Source organism: Bufo gargarizans, chromosome 5 (assembly GCF_014858855.1).
Source record: "Bufo gargarizans isolate SCDJY-AF-19 chromosome 5, ASM1485885v1, whole genome shotgun sequence".
NCBI lineage: Eukaryota > Metazoa > Chordata > Amphibia > Anura > Bufonidae > Bufo > Bufo gargarizans.
The window spans coordinates 79,737,047-79,758,595 of record NC_058084.1 but is presented as its reverse complement, the minus strand read 5'-3'; the positions used below and the strand labels follow the sequence as shown (position 1 = coordinate 79,758,595).

The window sequence follows — 21,549 nt, the reverse complement described above, 5'->3', positions numbered from 1 at the left end:
ATAAAACAGCTGTTTGAAGACTGGCAAAAGTGACTACTGTACTCTCAGTCAAAGCTTTGAATGTGGATGTTAGATTTAATGGAGCAGATGTGTCTTAAAGCTCCAGAGTTGCCTAAGACTTTGTCTGGTGTCAGCTTTTCACGGAGCAAGGATTCCCCCCCCCCCCCTTCTTATAATGAATTCAGTCATTAATAAAAGCAATTAAACTTAACGGTTTCTCTGTGGCTTTACAGCAGAGCCATCCTGTTCTGTTCCAGTGGATGGCAGAAAGCATTTTTGTCTTTTTTTTTTTTTTTTTACAAAGCTAATCATTTTCTTTTGAAAATTGTAGAATAAAACAGCTCAGCGCTAGTGATGATCGAGCATGTTTGGCCGAACACCTGTTCGGCTCTAGCATCTCGATGCTCGGCACACGGCGGTATTCGGCTGAGTACCGCATGTGCTCGAGCGCCATGATCGAGTCTCCTCCCCGCACATTTCTTGGCTGCTACGCAGGCAATAAAGGTGCACGTAAGTGCTGCCCTCACATGTTGGCTACTGGCATTACAGTGATTGGCTGTCATGAATGCATCATCGGGTGCTATATAGCACCCGATGACGTATGTTCGGCTCATTCGTAGTGAGATGTGCATAGGAAGGGACAGAGAGTGTAGGGAGTGCAATTGAATGTTTTTTTGGTACAAAAATGTTTCAGAGACCCAAAAGTCCTTGTAAGGACTATTGTGTGTGACAGCAGCAATATATGTTTGTAGCGCAACCTGCGCTAAATTGCTCAGTGTTAGGCCTCATGCACACGACCGTTGTGTGCATCCGCGTCCGTTCCGTAATTTTTCAAAGTTTAGCAGAGGTCCCATTCATTTCTATGGAGCTGTGAAAAAAAACTGATAGTCCTCCGTTTTTTCTCCGCGTCCGTGATCCGTGATTCCAGTCCGTCAAAAAAATATAACCTGTCCTATTCTTGTCAGTGGAAAACAGAGGACGGACCCATTCAAGTCAATGGGTCTGTCAAAAAAAACGGATGCACAACTGGTATGTCATCCGTGTCAGTTTTTTTCTACAAGACCTTGGTGCAATAAAACGACACTTTTCATTAACCTTCCTTTTTTTTTCCCCCTGTCAGACAAAAAAAAAGGAAGACACAAGGAAACACAACTGAAGCAAAATCAGACACGAACCACTGAAGCCAAATCACTGACAGTGAAAAAACACTGTCATGTGCATGAGGCCTTAGGGAGAGCTGTGCATAGGAAGTGACAGACAGTATAGGGAGTGTAATAGGAAGATTTTTATACAATTTTTTTTTCAGAGACCCAAAAGTCCTTTTAAGGACTATTGTGTGTGACAGCAGCAATATATATTTCTAGTGCATCCTGCGCTAAATACCATGTAATAGGCAGCTGCGGACAGTTAAACTATCCGCTCCACATCCTCCTGTTTAAAGTGTGCGCATCTCTAAAATATCAGTGACATCCAGTGTACTTTTTTCGTAGATGGTGTCCGCTGCGGACACTTAAATTATCCACGCCACATCTCCTATTTAAAGTGTGCGCATCCCAAAAATATCAGTGACATACAGTGAACTTTTTCCGCAGATGGTGTCCGCTGCAGACAGTGACATTAGCTGTGCCACATCTCTAGTGTAAAGTGTGCGCAATTTTTTTTAATCTGTGACATACAGTGTACTTTTTCAATATACAGTTTTCGCTGCGGACAGTGACCTTACCAGGGCCACATCTAAAGTGTAATGTGTGCGTTTAAAAAATGTATCTGTGACATACAGTTTACTTTTTCAATAGACGGTGTCCGCTTCTGACCGTAAGATTACCAGTGCCACATCTCCAGTGTAACATGTGCGCTGAAAAAATATATCTGTGACATACAGTGTACTTTTCGAATAGATGGTGTCTTCTTCTGACAGTGACAGTACCAGTGCTACATCTCCAGTGTAACGTGTCCCTGCCTTACACCAACATCTGCCCCATAAAATCACACATGCCCTGACCAACGCAGTTAAAGGATTTAATAGAGTACTCATTCCAATAACAGGGCCTCTTAAGAGTCCTGTATTGTTATTTATCGTCACTACCTCCCCGAGTCGGGAGTGGGTAATTGGCGCGCCTGCTGCCTTCCTTGGATGTGGTAGCCGTTTCTCAGGCTCCCTCTCCAGAATAAAACCCTGATTCCCCGTTACCCGTTGTCACCATTGTAGGCGCAGAAAGTACCATCGAAAGTTGATAGGGCAGACATCCAAATGGATCGTCGATGTCACAGGGATGTGCGATCAGCCAGAAGTTATCTAGAGTCAACAAAGCGGCAGCAGGCCCTCGCCCATAATGTTTTCAGTGGTCAGCTCCCCTGCAGGCCCTCACATATAATGTTTTACAGGGTCAGCTCACCTGCAGGCCCTCACCTACAATCTTTTACAGGGTCAGCTTACCTGCAGGCCCTCGAATATAATGTTTTTCAGGGTCAGATCACTTGCAGGCCCTCGCATATAATTTTTTAGAGGGTCAGCTCACCAGCAGGACCTCACCTACAATCTTTTACAGGGTCAGCTGACCAGCAGGTCCTCATCTACAAGTCCAGTCTCACTATCCAAGAGTCTGGTCAACACAATCCTCATCGTCGGGGGTCAAGTAACTAGTTAGCACGTAGGAGTCTCGTTCGTTATCGGAATTAACCAGACAATTTGCTCCATTAACTAAGAACAGCAAAGCACCACCACCCACAGAATCAAGAAAGAGCTATCAATCTGTCAATCCTTTCCGTGTCCAGGACGGGTGAGTTTTCTCGTGTTAAATTAAGTCAAATTAAGCCGCGTGCTCCTCTCCTGGTGGTGCCCATCTGTCAATTCCTTTAAGTTTCAGCTTTGCAACCATATTTCCCCCGGAACCCAAAGACTTTGGTTTTCCAGAAGCTACTCGGCAGGTCATGGTAATAACGCTGCCGGATTGCCGGTCGGCATAGTTCATGGTCGGAACTACGACAGTATCTGATCGTCTTCGAACCTCCGACTTTCATTCTTGATTAATGAAAACATTCTTGACAAATGCTTTCACTGTGGTTCGTCTTGCGTTGGTCCAAGAATTTCACCTCTAGCGGTGCAAGATGCCCCCGGCCGTCCCTGTTAATCATGGCCCCAGTTCTGAAAACCAACAACATTTTTGGCAGCACTTGCACTTTACAGATGTAACAAGGGTAACACACACACTCTTAACTCAATTTTTTTTAACTCATTGCGTTATCATGAAACAAAAGACATTGAAAAGCAATTGCTTAACGCATTTAGTTTAGATAACATGTCTCATAAAGCATGTGTGTTAACCCTGCTACATCTGTATAAACAAATAAATAAACATCTATAAATGTACAACACAGCCGTGTTCAAATGTGAAACATACCAAATCTTTATTGTTACATACAAAACATGATGATAAAAAAACATATATATGGCAATGAAGAAACAGGAATGACACTGGACTGCTGGTAATGTAGCAATAAAAGTAAATCCCATCTTCCCCTGACATGTGCCAAGTAGGTATCAAGTCAATAGGTAATAATAAAGTGCAAAGTGCATGAAAACGGGGATAAACTTGGGAAAAATAGCTGCTCAATAAATACAGACCAGTAAATCCTGACCCCCGACGCGCGTTTCGCTGTCGCTTTTTCATGCCTTTGGGCGTTAATTTGATTGGTGTTATCCGTATAAACACGTAAATATTCAGGAAAGAAGGTTTCTTAACAATTTTTCCTCTAAAATCGATTTTATATTTGGTTTTGTGCGTATTATTGTCAGTCTGTAAAAGTCGCGTACTACTCGGACAACATCGTTCCCAGCAGCGACCTGGGAGTCCAAGATGCCTCCAGACATCCTCCCCATGCTGTTCCCGAACCATTTTGGTGGTGTTTTCATCAATTTCTGAATTTTTCATATGAACCAGGCACCCTCCCCTCTTCAGAGCAGGGGGTGCCTGCCTGGTTTAATGCTCGGGTTCTCCCATGGAGTTCCATTGTGCTCGGGTGCTCGGTAGAACATCTGAGCATCCTGATGTGATCGGCCCGAGCACCCAAGCACTTTGGTGCTCGACCAACACTACTCAGCGCATAGAGATGGAAGTCAATATCCCGTCTTGTTTTTAGATATACAATTTTTTATTGTCATAGTATGGAAATGAAAGGTTCATCTGCGTCGCTAGTGTAACTGTTGGAATGGGATACAAAACTGGGAATGCTATAGAGGACTGCAGGTAACAGTGCTGATCATAACTATATTCTTAGTATAGACATTCATGCATGGTGGAAATATTGTAAAGATGCTATATACAGTTGCAAGAAAAAGTATGTGAACCCTTTGGAATGATATGGATTTCTGCACAAATTGGTCATAAAATGCGATCTGATCTTGATCTAAGTCATGACAATAGACAATCACAGTCTGCTTAAACTAATAACACACAAAGAATTAAATGTTACCCTGTTTTTATTGAACACACCGTGTAAACATTCACCGTGTAGGTGGAAAAAGTATGTGAACCCTTGGATTTAATAATTGGTTGAACCTCCTTTGGCAGCAATAACTTCAACCAAACATTTCCTGTAGTTGCAGATCAGACGTGCACATCGGTCAGGAGTAATTCTTGACCATTCCTCTTTACAGAACTGTTTCAGTTCAGCAATATTCTTGAGATGTCTGGTGTGATTTGCTTTCTTGAGGTCATGCCATAGCATCTCAATCGGGTTGAGGTCAGGACTCTGACTGGGCCATTCCAGAAGGTGTATTTTCTTCTGTTTAAGCCATTCTGTTGTTGATTTACTTCTATGCTTTGGGTCGTTGTCCTGTTGCAACACTCATCATCTGTTGAGCTTCAGCTGGTGGACAGATGGCCTTAAGTTCTCCTGCAATTCATTTTTCCTTTGATGATAGCAATCAGTCCAGGCCCTGACGCAGCAAAGCAGCCCCAAACCATGATGCCCCCACCACCATACTTCACAGTTGGGATGAGGTTTTGATGTTGGTGTGCTGTACCTCTTTTTCGCCACACATGGTATTGTGTGTTTCTTCCAAACAACTCAACTTTGGTTTCATCTGTCCACGGAATATTTTGCCAGTACTGCTGTGGAACACCCAGGTGCTCTTGTGCAAACTGTAAACGTGCAGCAATGTTTTTTTTGGATAGCAGTGGCTTCCTCTGTGGTATCCTCCTATGAAATCCATTCTTGTTTAGTGTTTTACGTATTGTAGATTCACCAACAGGGATGTTAGCATATGCCAGAGACTTTTGTAAGTCTTTAGCTGACACTCTAGGATTCTTCTTCACCTCATTGAGCAGTCTGCGCTGTGCTCTTGCAGTCATCTTTACAGGACGGCCACTCCTAGGGAGAGCAGCAACAGTACTGAAATTTCTCCATTTATAGACAATTTGTCTTACCGTGGACTGATGAACAACAAGGCTTTTGGAGATACTTTTATAACCCTTTCCAGCTTTATACAAGTCAACAATTTTTAATCGTAGGTCTTCTGAGAGCTCTTTTGTGTGAGGCATCATTCACATCAGGCAATGCTTCTTGTGAAAAGCAAACCCAGAACTGGTGTGCATTTTTTTATAGGGCAGGGCAGCTGTAACCAACACCTCCAATCTCATCTCATTGATTGGACTCCAGTTGGCTGACACCTCACTCCAATTAGCTCTTGGAGATGTGATTATTCTAAGGGTTCACATACTTTTTCCACCTGCACTGTGAATGTTTACATGGTGTGTTCAATAAAAACATGGTAACATTTAATTATTTGTGTGTTATTAGTTTAAGCAGACTGTGATTGTCTTTTGTTGTGACTTAGATGAAGATCAGATCACAGGTTATGACCAATTTGTGCAGAAATCCATATCATTCCAAAGGGTTTACATACTTTTTCTTGCAACTGTATTTGTAATATTTCTGCTGTATCTTTTAGGACTTATGGCTGAGTTGTACAGATTGTAATATTGCATCCATAGAAGTTTATAGGTTACTGCTGTACTTTCATATATTCTTCCAATACTGAGGCATTCTTCATCACATACCATATTATATTCTAAAGATATTCCCCTCTAAGAGCATGCAAATGCACACAGAGTGCATACTGCTCCATAGTACAGAGTTTGTTTGATTTGTTTCTTAATCAGACAAATCAATTCTGTTTGTGTGCTGCCATGTAGCTCTGCAGTGTGCCGCCAAGGTATTCTCATCTGGACATTTAAGGCATACTGATAGGATATGTCATAACTGTGCGATGGGACCTCCATCTATCTCAAGAATTGGGGCGTCATGAATGGAGAACAAGCCACTCATGCAGGCTTTCTCCATTCACTACGATGAGGCTTTCAAAATTAGCTGACCTCTGACTTGCTCTCCATTTAGTGCCATGGGAGATCCAAGCATGGTCACTCAGCTATTTTCGGAAGTCACATAGCAGTCACTGAAGAGGACACTGTGTATGGTTTTTATGCTCTCTATTCATGCGGAGTCCCGTTCTTGACAACGGAGCAGATCTCAGAGGTGGACATATTCTATCAATATACCACAACCTATACCATATCTAGATAGGACAACCCCTTTAGGGCCCAATATCTCCATTGTATGAAAAAAGCTGGGAAATATATATTTCAGGAAGTATGCTTTGCACTGCTGCCTTTCAACACTCTGACCCTGGATTTAAATCCCTTTGCATTCAGTTTATAGAACTTCGATATAGAGGGCTTAGAAATATGTATATGGAATATATCAATAATAAATAAAGTGAAAAATGGAAGGGGTTGTACCACTATGGAAATTTAGGCTATCCTATCGGGTCAATTCACATGTCCAATTTTCTTCAAGGCCTATTGGTCTAAAAAAATCACAGCATTCTGTATTTTGGTCCAATGTTCGTGCTAAGATTACTCATTCAGATGAATGGGTCAGTATAAAAAAATACAATAAATGGACAGTAAACGGACACCCTATGTGTATAGTATTTTACTGATGTTTATTAGAAAATGCTTCTATTCTTTTTTTAATGGACGATCTACTGATGCCACACGGGCAGAAAAAAACGAAATGCACTCAGAGACAAAACTGATTTAGGCCTTCTGTATACAACCGTATCTGTTTTTGTGGTCCGCATATCAAGGGTCTGCAAAACACGGATACCGCCTGTGTGCGTTCCGCATTTTGCGGATTGGTGGGCCCTGCCCTCTGTTAGAAATGGCTACAAGAATAGGACATGTTTCATTTTGTTTGCACTGCAGCGGAATGGAAATATTGATGCAGGCAGCACATGTGTCCTGTCCATATCTTTTGATGCTCCATTGAAATGAATGGCTTCACATCCGATCTGCAAAAGATGTGGATCAGATGCAGACCCTAAGGCCCCTTTCACACGGGCGAGTTTTCCGTGCGGGTGCGATGCGTGCGGTGAACGCACTGCACCCGCACTGAATCCTGACCCATTCATTTCTATGGGACAGTGCACACGAGCGGTGATTTTCACGCATCACTTGTGCGTTGCGTGAAAATCGCAGCATGCTCCTCTTTGTGCGTTTTTCACGTAACGCAGGCCCTATAGAAATGAATGGGGTTGCGTGAAAATCGCATGCATCCGCAAGCAAGTGCGGATGCGGTGCGATTTTCACGCATGGGTTCTAGGTGACAGTCTATTCACTGTATTATTTTCCCTTATAACATGGTTATAAGGGAAAATAATAGCATTCTGACTACAGAATGAATAGTATAATAGTGCTGGAAGGGTTAAAAATAATAAAAAAGTTAACTCACCTTCTCCTCTTGTTAGCGTAGATGCCGGTCTGTTCTTTAGCTGTGGCTAAAGGACCTTTGATGACGTCAGATCACATGCTCCATCACCACGGTGATGGACCATGTGATTGGAGCATGTGATCTGACGTCACCTCAGGTCATTCAGTCCACAGCTAAAGAACAGACCGGGATCTACGCTAACAAGAGGAGAAGGTGAGTTAACTTTTTTATTATTTTTAACCCTTCCAGCACTATTATACTATGCATTCTGTAGTCAGAATGCTATTATTTTCCCTTATAACCATGTTATAAGGGAAAATAATACAATCTACAGAACATCAATCCCAGACCCGAACTTCTGTGAAGAAGTTCGGGTCTGGGTACCAAACATGCGCGACTTTTCTCACGCGAGTGCAAAACGCATGACAATGTTTTGCACTCGCGCGGAAAAATCGTGCATTTTCCCGCAACGCACCCGCCTCTTATCCGGGCAAAAAACATGACGCCCGTGTGAAAGAGGCCTAACTACGGTTGTGTGCATTACGCCTAATAATGGAAATGGAAAATCATTGTTTTTTAGCAAACAGAATAAATCCATGCCTTCTATATATTTCACAAAAAGCACAATACACAAGTTTATGAAGGGGGGGGGGGATAATTTTTCTTAATCAAACAAATCAATTCTGTAATGTGCACCAAGCATCTGATCTTCCTAACGCATATTGCTTCATAAGAGACATATGGTAATTACACGAAAAAGCACAAATGGCTTTGAGAATAATTCTGGCAATGTGCAGAAATCTTTTGTTGACTGTATCCCACTGAGGGCAGCTCCATTATTTTTTGTTATTTATGTCTCATTTTCGATGTTTTGTTAGCGCACATTTGCCATACTAGTAACCATATGGACGTGCAAACATTAATGTGGTAATTTTCTGATGATAACCAAATTATTTATTGAGCTAAGATGAGGATATACAGAGGGAGACTGGAACAACATAAGGTGTATCCTTCTGGACAACTAATTGCGAATCTGAGCACATTTGCACGTCCTCCCGGGAGAGGCTTGTGTCAGGATATGTACAAATCACAAATATTTGCTTGGGGGCATATTATGAACAAAACACAGGACAAAGACAAAACATACACCTAAATAGCGAGCCTCCCAAGGCAGCATGCCGCAATTAAAATCAGCGTTCCTCTACGCTGTATTAATGCTATAAGCCCATTGTTTTCCTGCACGCTGGTATCTCTCAGCTTTTCTTCTCTGGCAGAATATTTCTGGCTTAAGAATTATGGGTAATAACATCAAGCTGAGCTCAGAGAAGAAGAGGGTGTCAAGGGTCAACTCGTATTCATGTTCATTTATAATGAGTATTATGTAGATTCATTTTATTGTGTTTTTTTATTTTTTCTAGAAAATGTTTTTTTTATTATTAATGTTCTTTGGGAAAATATTTTTTCAGATTAATTTGCTACACTGTTGTGAAAGTAGTGCCTTTTTTTTTACTGAGTTATAGAATTAAAAAAAAAATAGTAAAATGGCATACATCATAAAAGACAGAAAGAAAAAGAATAAACATAGAAAACCAACCCCATAGCTCTTACCCTGGGTGCTACAACTGTAACAAAAGTATTGATTTTTCTTTACAAAATCCACACACCCCTCCCATCACCTTTCCAGGCCCCATCAGTAGATAAAGGCTAAAAGGTTCTCAAGGAATATGAAATCATGAAGAAAAAAAAAAAGAGGGAGATTATTAAAACTGGTGCTTAGTTGCCCATAGCAACCAATAAAATATTTAGAAAACATTTTTTTTTCTTCATTATTTTAAATATATATGGACATATACAAATTTGAGGGGAGTGTCACATCACCAATATTTTCACCAGTATCATTAACAGCATTGTCCCACAGAAAATTGCAAACACATTCCAAACAAGCAGTGACATTCAAATGTTTGGGCACCCCTGGTCAAAATTACTGTTACCGTGAACAGTTAAGCAAGTTGAAGATGAAATGATCTTCAAAAGGCATAAAGTTAAAGTGTATTATTTTGGTTTTGTCCAATTTTAGAGTGAAAAAAATAAAGGGGTACCTTGCAAAAGTATGGGAACCCAAGGAGATTTGAGCGCTCAGATACCTTTGAATGAGGTCTCAGACCTTTAATAGCCTGATAGGGTTAAAAGAGTTTTCTGAGACTTTAATAATGATAGCCTATCCTCAGGATAGGTCATCAGTATCTGGTCGCTGGGGGTCTGACCCTCGGAACCCCGATGATCAGCTGAGAAGGCAGCTGCCTAGGCTTCACTTGAATGGGGCTGAGTGTGATACCAAGCACAGCCACTATACATCATACTGTGCTGTACTTGGTAAGCACGGAGATGGCCGCGGAGCTCACTAGATCAGATACTGATGACCTATCCTGAGGATAGGTCATCAGTATATAAATCTTGGAAAACCATTTTAAGGCTTGTGCACAATCATCATTAGGAAAGGCCAGATTATGCCTACCTATCTGAAAATGAAAATAGTTATTGAGTCCCACAAAGCAGGAGAAGGCTATAAGAAGATAGCAAAGTTTTTCCAGTTAGCATTTCCTCAGTTCAAAATGTAATTAAGAAATGGAAGTTAACAGGAACAGAGGTCAAGAGAAGGTCTAGAAAAATTTCTTAAATATATTCGCTCATAGGATTGCTAGAAAGGCAAATCAGAACCCCCGCTTGACTGCAAAAGAACTTCAGGAACATTTAGCAGACTCTGGAGTTGTGCTACATTGTTCTACTGTTCAGTGACACCTGCACAAATATAACCTTCATGGAACAGTCATCAGAAGAAAACCTCTCCTGTGTCCTCAGCGCAAAATGCAATGTCAGAAATTTTCTAAAGAACATCTAAACAAGCCTGATGCTTTTTGGAAACAAGTCCTGTGGACAGATAAGGTTAAAATAGAACTCTTTTGCTACAATGAGCAAAGGTATGTTTAGAGGAAAAAGGGCACAGAAGTTCATAAAAAGAACATCTCTCCAACCATTAAGCATAGGGGTGGATCATTCATGCATTGATGATGCATTGGGGTTGTGTTGCAGCCAATGGCACGGGGAACATTTCATGAGTAGAGGGAGAATGCATTCAGTTAAATTCCAGCAAATTCTGGTAAACAAACACCAACTGTAAAAAAGCTGAAGTTGAAAAGAGGATGGCTTCTACCGATGGATAATGATCCTAAACACACCTCAAAAACCACAATAGACTACCTCAAAAGGAGCAAGCTAAAGGTTTTACCGTGGCCTTCACAGTCCCCTGATCTGAACATCATTGAAAATCTGTGGCTAGACCTCAAAAGAGCAGTGCATGCACGGCCCAGGATTCTCGCAGAACTGGAATACGGTACCTTAAACAAGAATTTAAAGACTCTTGGCTGGCTACAAAAAGTGTTTACAAGCTGTGATACGGTACTTGCTAAAGTGCGTGCTACTAGGTACGAACCATGCAGGGTGTCCACAGTTTTTCTTCAAGCCCTTTTCCTTTTTTGAAAGATGAAAATTAAAAATAGCTTTTGCTTAAGGCTACTTTCACACTAGAGTTTTTTGCGGATCCATCATGGATCTGAAAAAATGCTTACGTTACAATAATACAACCGCATGCATCCGTCATGAACGGATCCGGTTGTAATATGTCTTCTATAGCCATGACGGATCCATCTTGAACACCATTGAAAGTCAAGTCAATGGGGGACAGATCCGTTTTCTATTGTGCCAGATTGTGTCAGAGAAAACTGATCCATCCCCATTGACTTACATTGTGTGCCAGGACGGACTCCTCCAGAGCGGAATGGAGACTGAACGGAGGCAAACTGATGCATTCTGAGCGGATCCTTATCCATTCAGAATGCATTAGGGCAAAACTGATCCGTTTTGGACCGCTTGTGAAAGCCCATGATGGATCTCACAAACGGAAAGCCAAAACGCCAGTGTGGAAGTAGCCTAAAATACAAAGGGAAAATTAAACTTTATGCCTTTTGGAGATCAAGTCAACTTCAACTTGCTTAACTGTTCATAGTAAAAGTAATTTTGACCACAGGTGCACAAACTATTGCATGCAACTCTATGTGTGTGTACCTTGTGACTTTAATCCATGTCGAGGAAAAGCACTTTTAGGCTACATGCACACGAACGTTGTTTGTTTCCGTGTCTGTTGTGTTTTTTTTGCGGATAGGATGCGGACCCATTTATTTCAATGGGTCCGCAAAAAACGCGGACAGCACAACGTGTGCTGTCCGCATCAGTATGTCCGTTCCGTTGCCCCGCAAAAAATAGTGCATGCCTTTTTTTTCTAGTTTGCGGACAAGGATAGGCATTATTATAATAATTCTGCAAAAAAAATTGATCCGCAAAAAGAACGGATGCCACATGGAACGTCATCCTTTTTCTTGTGGACCACAATTTGCGGATCGCAGAACGCATACGGTCGTGTGCATGTAGCCTTATTCTGCTGAAAAATGGCTCCCAAGTGTCCAGCAGGGTGGGGTTTGTTGTTTCAAGAGAGCAAAGGAAAGCCCGCCCAGCTGGACACTTGGGAGCTGTTTTTCAGAATACAAGTGGTTTTCCTGGACATGGAATAAAGACACAAAATACAGATAGGTATGTTTGGAATCTCTTTGCAATCTTCTCCCCTAAAAGGGTTGTCTGGGATCAGGAAACCCCCCTGATGTTAGCATCGGTGCATCTCATGCTCCGATGCACTCCCTTGACCTGCGCTAGATCACGCAGGGCAAGGGCTCTTTTGTTTACAATAACACACTGCCGGGCGGAGCCTTCTGCCCGGCGGTGTGTTTGGTGACGTCACCGGCTCTGATGGGCGTGCTTTAGCACTGTCCTAGCCTTTTAGCTAGGGCAGCGCTAAAGCCCGCCCATCAGTGCCAGTTACGTCACCGGGCTTCCTGGCAGCCCCATGGAGAGCACGGTTTGTTACCGGAATCTCCTGAAAATGCCTTTGCCCTGGGCGATTTAGTGCAGGGCAAAGGAGAGCGTCGGAGCATAAACTGCTCCGATGCTCAAGTCAGGGGGGCTGCCTGGGTGAAAATGGAGGTATGTCCAGGTTTAGCTCTGAACCCCGACAACCCATTTAAAGCTCTGTTCACACTGTGAAAATCCAAAATTGCCACGTTTTCTGATGCTGAATGGAGATAAACTGCAAATGGACATTCACCATGGCTTCCTGCGGTAGTAGTCCAGTCACAGCGTTAAGAAAGGACATGTCCTTATTGGCACGATCACAGCTTTAAACCACCAACCTCAAAAACTGCAACACAGCTTCTCACTGAAAACAATGGGAGGTGGATTCCACGTGGCCACTACCAGCTTTTTGGCACGTAATCCTTGCCAAAATTCAGGAGTCAAAATATGATGTCTGAGTGGGCCCAAAGGGTGTTTAAACACATTTTTTTATGAGCTTTTTTTTGTAGTAAAAGACGCAGCAGGTAGATGTTAGCTGTAGGCAAAAAGGAAATTACGAAATGCACTAAAACATACATTTGCATGGTTTTCTTCACTTTCATTGCATTTTTTTTTATATCCATGTGTTTTTTTCAATGCTGCTTGCCATGCGTTTGGCATTTGTTTCAGGTATTTTCCCACAGGGAAAGAAAATGTGAAACAGCGCATTAAAAAGCCACATAGCCACATTTTTGTGGCGGTTTTTGTAGCTGCATTTTTGGGGGCATTTTTGCAGCAAAAATGCCAACTCCAGATGTTAACTGAAAGTCTATAAAACCCATAACACACACAAAAAATTGGGGGCGGAGTCATTTTTTAGGGGTCTCTGACTTTTTTTTTTTTATGCTTGAATTTGAAGCACTGGTGTTTTAACATTTCTTTCATAGGGAATAAACTATAAAAAAAATACTGTTCTGTAGGGGAAAAAAACACTTAAAAAGCCAGAACTAATTTGTGCGTAGGTGGCCTAAAGGAAACCTAAAACAGTATATGAAGAGAAAAACCCAAACAAACTGACTTTGCAATAATTTATTGAGCACATAATCACAGATCTGCCATTTTCTTCTGTGGCTGTAATTCATGGTGTTGTCCTCCTTGGCAGAAGCAACCCACAGCAGGCACCATGTATTAGGATATGTGACTGACCCTTTGATATCTACAATGGATCTGCACATGTAAGATCTAAAATTCTGTTTTCACTTTGTCATCATGGGGTATTGAGTGCAGAATGATGTGGGGGAAACTTTTTTCTATGTTAGCACAAGGCCCCAACATAAACAAAATGTGAAGAAAGTGAAAGGGTTTGAAGACTTTCCAAATGCATTGTAAATTGACAACTGAGTGATACAATTCCCCTTGTCAATAGGGTGTTGCAGTATGACACTGTTGTAGTACCTCAGACCTGGGGGCACTACTATTATATATACGTAATTGCTGTGTTTCACATGTAATGAGGTAATGTTATGTAATTTACATGTGAAGGTAATGGTTGGCAATGGTTGACAGGAACAGGGCTAATCACCCTGTTCCTCCCGTCTTGGAAGGAGTTGCTGGTTCGACTTCCTGCCAGGAGGGGGAGTTCCAGTCTAGTGAGGAGTGCTAGGAGGTTGGGGGAAGAGAGAGGTCCTGTTCTGATAGTGGGTGAGTTGGGAAGCAGTTTGTAGAGCACTCACTCCCATGAACCATATATTTTCACCGGCGAGGGAAGTTAAGGAACCAGATACCTGTCTCCTGCCGGAATGACAGCTAAAGACAACAACAAGTAATGCCTTGACATTACAGAGAGCAGAGTGATCTGCGAGATACAGCTTTACAGACACTGCTGCAAGGTGAGGGAGAACAGCTCAGACACCATCACCTACCCAACAATTACGAGGCCAGCATCACCAAAGTGCAGAAATGCAGCCAAACAACCTGCCACCATACCTTCTCAGTTAGTGCCAGAAGAGAATTGCACTTAAAGGGGTATTCCCATCTCAGACAATGGGGGCATATCCTAGCGATTGTCTGATAGGGACCCGAACCTATAACGAGAACGGAGCAGGGAGAGCTGTGGCTGGAGGACCCCAGATTTCTCAGGGTCCGTCCACCACCAAGCGCTGCTCCCATAGAAGTAAATAGGAGCGTACCGCGCATGCGCAGCCCAGGCTCCCATTCATTTCTATGGGGCCGACGAAAATAGCCAAGCCATTTTCAGCGGCCCCATACAAATGAATGGAGGGCGGCTGCGCATGCGCAGTGCGCCCTCTTTAACTTGCGGGGCCCCCGTTCTCAATATAGGTGCGGGTCTCAGCGGTGGGACCCACACCTTTTAGACAATGGGGGCATATCCTAGCGATATGTCCCTATTGTCTGAGATGGGACAATTCTTTAAAGACTGCTGTACTAATATATGCATTTCAAGTGTTCCACTTAGTAAAAAAGACGTTGATACTTTTAACTCTGGCTTTATTCTTCAGTGCTACAACTTTCACTGCGATGGACTCCAGGGAGTGATGACACCGTGACACTGCAACATCACATCAGGGTCACTACCACTCCCATCCTCTTCACCAGCTCCCACGGGAGCTTGCTGCACTGTCATCACTGATTAGATACTGTCCTATCGAGCAGGGACACATCCCATTGACAAGGGGAATGGTAAGACTCAGTCATCAATTTATTCATATATTAAGGAGGAATAACAGAGGAATGGCACAATAATGGTTGTGGAAAAAGATGCTCTAGAATAGTTATTTCATAGATTACAGATCATCTTTAATCTAACAGCAAAGGGTTACCACTAGAAGAGGATGAACTAAACAATAACCTAAAATATATCCAGTAATTACTAAAGCCCTGAAGGGACAGTTTGTGTTGATGTAAATGTTAAAATCATATCGGCAACCAAATATAGGCATAGAGTTACCAAATACCTGATTAACAAAATGTAATTAAATTAAAATTAATGTAGAAAGCAAAAGTCAGGGTGGTAGGAAATAATATTTTGGTCATAGTGTCCCTTTGGGGCAGAGAGGACCAACAGGGACATCTTCTGGCAGTATGAATGTACTACATTTCTAATTTATTTTTCTGTTAATTATAATGTCCTGCAGCATTGAACAGGGAAGAGATGAAAGTACATTTATTAGAAACAATATAGTTATGATCCTCCTAAGCATTACTGCAATGTAAGAGCTAGATACCCCCCGCTGCACATCTAGATCTTATTCCAGCTGATTCTAGTAAGGTTCTTTCACACATCAGTGAATTTCGGACATGTTCTGTCCACGCTCTTCTTCTCTTTAATGTTTATTTACACATCAGTGATGTTCTATAACCATGGGTCAGTGGAAAACCACGGTGACATGCACTTCTTTGGTTTATGATGCAGACCAAACGCACACCTTAAAGTCTATGGGTCCATGAGAACCAGTGACACAACACAAACGGCATCCATGTTATGTCAGTGATGTTCAAGGACCATTGGTAGGAAATGCTCTGGAAACTAATATTTCAGCCTAGCAGTGAAATAGATCAGACCCTCACCAATCTAACATTGATGACCTAGCCAAAAGATAGACCATCAATATCAAAGCCCAAATTCTGGACCTCCCTGGCCTGTGGGAGGGATTGATGAAACGATCCTTAGAGGAACCTCTGTTTTAATACTAAAAATAAAATATAAACCAAACCGAACCCCCGCCTCTACCATTCTGCTGCTGGTCATGTTTTCACCGGCTCTTCAGAAATGCCCACTTAGACCATCACTGGCCGTAACGGTGACCCACCTCAGCCAACAACCAGGAAGAGAATAGCTGCGGGAACAGAACCACCGGTGACACTGCAAGTGGCAGAGGATCGATTAGGGGGAGTATGGTTTATCTTTTGTGGCCCATGTTGTTAAAAATATATATATTTCCCCAAAAAAAATCTTTCGTTGGATGCCTGCAACCAACGTGAACTGAGAAGTATGCTAGATGTGACTCTCTGCTCCAGTTAAAGGGATTGTCCACTTAAGAAAACCTTGTCCATATATCCTATGAGAAGTTAAAGCAGCGAGACTGCCTATTTAAAAAGAGTTGACCATGCTGGACAACTGGGACACTAAGTTGGTGCGACCCATATTAACTGCCAAATAGTGGTCAATATGATGGTAGATATGATAAACAATAACCAATCTTACTGTACATACATTAATTTTATTTAATAAAAAACAGTCTTAGATTCTTCAGAAATGATTGTGTAGAGCATCAACACCACAACAGAACCCTGATGGACCACTAGATAGGTCCTGTCAGGCACCGCTGGTATCCAATGTATGGCAGACACAGCGTAGTGTTGTGTGTTCCTCCATTATCTGCTACTGTCCATGGAGGACCCTGTTTTCATACCCTGAAGTTCCAGTAGTCATCTAGAGCGAAGAACCTTGCTGGATGTGACTCACTGCTCTAGTTAAAAGGTCAACTCAAGATAACCTGTGTCTGTATGACCTGTTAGGGGTTACAGCAGCCGACTACATAATGAAAGTGGGTTGACCTTGCTGGACAAATACTAGAGACTGAGCCTGATTATCGGACAGCACTTGGTGCATGGCACATGACAACATGAACTTGAAGAAATGCCCCCATTGTTTTAATATTGATGTATGAATGTGTCACCAGGGGAGTCACTAAGGGCTCACGTACCCGATGTAAAACTTCCGCTTGAGCCCGTCCGCACAACTTCTGCCCATGCTTGTCTGTTGTAGCCCGTCCATAGCATTTTTAGCAGCATCGCTCAGTCTCTTCTATCAACGCAGCACTTGCAGCCACTGATAACAGCACAGTTACATCTTCTCTCATTGGAGTTATGTACTTTCCTAATGGTGACTGTGTAATGCCCCAGAGTGGCATTACCACCTTTGCACCCCTCCAATATCTCCTATGGTTAACCTAATGTCATACTATGTATTTATTTCCAGATCCTGCACAATGTGTATTCATAATATTGCTATGTATTTGTTCATGTGAAATGTGCCTGGTGCAACAGCAGGTGGCAGCATAAATGGCAGAGCTACAGGTACAGTGAATGGAGCTTTCTATTCCATTCTAACCCCCCTCTGTGGTGTGCTGGTCATGTCCCACTTGCTGAAGGGAGGGTGGAGTTCTAGTTAGGAGTGAGTTCGAGTTTACCCCCTGCCAAGGGAAGGTCTAACGTACGTCCCTGTTGGACAAGCCCTGCCTAGACCAGCTGGAGCACCTTCAGCTCAGCTTGACATGGAGGTCACAGCTGGAAGCCTCAGAAACTGGGAGTAAAGTGTTCCCCGAACAAAGCTAGAGACAGACCAGATTACAGTGAGTGAAGTACAGCATAAAGAAGAAGCTAAGTTATACAGTTAGACTGTTAGCACAGCAGAGCCAGAGAGCAACAAACGTAGCATTGAGGAGTTTGTCTGCCACCGTTTATGCTAAAGCCTGCTGGGAACCAAGACAAAGTCTGTAAATCATTTGGAGGAACGTTTATGCAAAGTAAAGCTATTATCAACTTCATCACACGGTCCCTCAATTATTCCCCCTATTTTTCTGCTTTCGGATGGCTACGCCTGGGGTTCCAGCGTATCCAGGTAGGAGCACCGTGACACATGCACAACACCTAAAGGGACATTATAAGCCAGTCTACACCCCTACACCTGGGTACCATCTACCACAATATCACTAAAAGGGGCCTTGTGCCCTTGTTGCTTCACTGCAACTGGCGTCACTACAAAACATGTACTTTAAGGGACCCCAAGTAGTAGGACTGCAACTATGGCATCCAGGGAGTTTGGCAGAGGGAGGGGACTTTCACACCACATTGTGCATTTTTCGCTGTTCTATGCATGCACTTGCTGGCTGATGTCAGCCAGTGCATGAATATCTCACTTTAATGTGCTTGGACTGTACGTCCTCATATGGACCTCAGTTAGTTACTGGATAGCCCTACGCACCACTACCGCTTTTAGTAGTGGCAGAGTAAGAGGATAATCTCCTACAGTACGGTATACAGTTCTGTAGTGTCTTCCATACCGACATCTGCATTTTTCTCCACAGCTTCCCTTCCTTGACTATATATTTTGTAGGGGATGTCCGGCATTATAAATCTATTTGTCCAGTCTCCTCCACTGCAGTGTATCAGATACATTGGATGACTCACATCAAAGGAAATCAGAAAGGAGATCAAACAGGGTGGACAGTAGGAATGTGGGCCCAGTTGCCACTGTGACTGCTTTGACCCCTATAGTTCCACCATTGCTGTTGTCTTATGCAATGAGGCCATTAAGAGATTTCCACATTAGTGCAACTGGCAGTAATGTATGACTAATACAAGCTGTGTGTATTAGCTCAAGTCACCGGCAGGGGGTGATGTAAGGTGCAGCAGTTCTTTCTATAAAGGAAATATACTGTACAATTCTTTAGCTGCCTTAAAGAGCGTGCATTACAGGGAGGCAGAGAGAGAGCTAATTTGTTAAAGGGGTTGTTTGTCTTATTAAAAGGGTCCCCAGTGCTCTTAAATGTGATAAAGCTTTTTGAATAGGTTGGACAACCACTTTAATGGATAGTGAGAACTTGTGCAAGGATTCCGTCTCCACAGGCTTTACAATGCAAGCAAACGAGGATGTGGAATCATGGAATTACGGGGACAAAAAGTTGCAAGTCCTCTTCCCTGTGGTTAGAGACGTGGTGGTGTTAACCATTGCCAGAAAGTAGCGCTAATATAAAGGGGTTTTCAGGGAATTTAATATTGCTGACCTATCCTCAGGATTGGTCACCAATCCCAGCACCCCCCATTGATAAGCTGTTTTAAGTGGCCCCAGTGTTTGGACTAGAACTGTGGCCTCTCCTAAATATACCAAGAATGGTCCACAAGGCTCAACTGAGCAACATGATCTTATCCAACAGTTGATCGGCAGTGGTGCAGGAGTCAGACCCCTACCTATCAGATACTGATGATGTATCTTGAGGATAGGTCATGAATATACATGAAAAGGGGTTTTACAGGATTTTTATACTGATGACCTTTCCTAAAGATAGGTTATCAGTATCTGATCGGTGGGGGTCTGCCTTCTCTATGATTTTCCTAGGCCGACTGACGACACGTTCATGTGTCACATGGCTTAGGAGCAAAACCAAGCAAGGCCTTCTCAAAACAGCTGATCGGCGGGGGTCCCCAGTGTCAGACCCCAACTAATTAGATACTGATGACCTATCCAGAGAAAAAAATCCTGGAAAACCCTTTTAACTCCTTGAAAAATTATTAAACTTTTCCCATGAGACCCACGTCCTTACGTACTGGCCGCCTTGTCTATATTGTATAACGTTTATCTGAAGATGCGATGTGACGATGTTAGGATATTACATAGTACATCACCATAAAGCTCATGCCTTCTACTGAAAGTCCACTTTACAAGTCATATCAAAGGAAGAGTAATGAAGAATAGGCCGCGTTCTTCATATTCACCCAGCAGAAAAACACAAATAAATATTGTCCATTGCTTCTCCAAATCTGGTCCTATGCATCAGATGACTCAAGAACTTCCAAAGAGGATCCACTGCTCTGGAGAAATGTAACAGAAAGAAAACCAGTTAACAGTCAGGAAGAAATGGCTCTCCAGAAAGTATCCAAGGGCCTAAGAACAGAATTGGCAGTGTAATATACTTATGAGTGTAGCTGGCTGCAGTCCAGGGGCACCGCCGAAAGAGTTTATTAGGTAGTTCCATAACGACAAATTCTGTGATATATTTTTATTGTCAGAATCTTTCCCTTTACATTCCCTGAGCTGCACTCTTTCTCCCTTTAGTTAAAGGAGACCACAGTAGTTATCACGGCTGCTACATCAACAGAGAAATTCTTTAGTTGCGGCGTACATCTTATGAATAGGGATGAGCGAACTTGTGTTTTACGTGTTCGGGTTTTATTACAATTCCGACATGGATTCCATTACCACTAGCCATAATGGAATGCTATGACGGAATGCATAACGGAAGCCTTTAAGGGTCCAGTCACACGTCCGCAAAATGGGTCCACATCCTTTCCGCAATTTTGCGGAACAGGTGCAGACCCATTCATTTTCAATGAGGCCGGAATGTGCTGTCCGCATTTGCAGATCCGCAAAAAAATAGAACATGTCCTATTCTTGTCCGGCATTTTCTATGAGAGTGCCGGCGATGTGCGGTCCGCAAAATGCGGAACTCACATTGCCGGTGTCCGTGTTTTGTGGATCCGCAATTTGCGGATCTGAAAAACACATACGGACGTTTGAATGGACCCTAAGAGGCATTCCGTTATACGTACCATCATAGAATTCCGTAATGGCTAATGGAATCCATATCGGCATTCTAATAAAACCCGAACTCGAACTTGTAAAACACCATTTTGCTCGTCCCTACTTATGATTGTCATGCTCCATTACTACCACTAGATGGCACTGTACTCCCATAAAGAAATGTGGCCACAAATATAATTTATATTACCAGATATCTGATGTACAGATGACACCCAGGACTGTGCGATCAGTATTTCCACATATTACATAGTAAGTATGAATCCACATTACAAGAAAAACTTTTTCTTATGTTGAATTATTAATATCCTTCTGCTCGGGCATGTCCAATGTATTGAAATAAATTGTGCATTGCACTTAAATGGAACCTGAAAATCTGCAGGCAGCATGTTATAGAGCAGAAGGAGCTGAGCAGACTGATATATAGTTTTATAGGACATTTTTCAGTAAAAATTAAATTCCTGGCCATTCTGGGCTTAAAATACGCAGTTATACAG

The 21,549-nt window shown here is 42.5% G+C and overlaps 1 protein-coding gene across 2 annotated transcripts in view; it reads right to left on the bottom strand.

Annotated features, from left to right (window-relative positions):
* Positions 1–19,005: 19,005 nt before the first annotated feature.
* SLC26A7 (solute carrier family 26 member 7) overlaps positions 19,006–21,549 on the bottom strand; it is an 82,615-nt gene continuing 80,071 nt past the window's right edge. For both annotated transcript variants that reach the window (XM_044294448.1, XM_044294450.1), the window contains one exon: positions 19,006–20,325. In XM_044294448.1, coding sequence (XP_044150383.1) covers positions 20,281–20,325 — 45 coding nt within the window. In that variant the 3' untranslated portion in view covers positions 19,006–20,280. The remainder of the gene's footprint in view (positions 20,326–21,549) is intronic.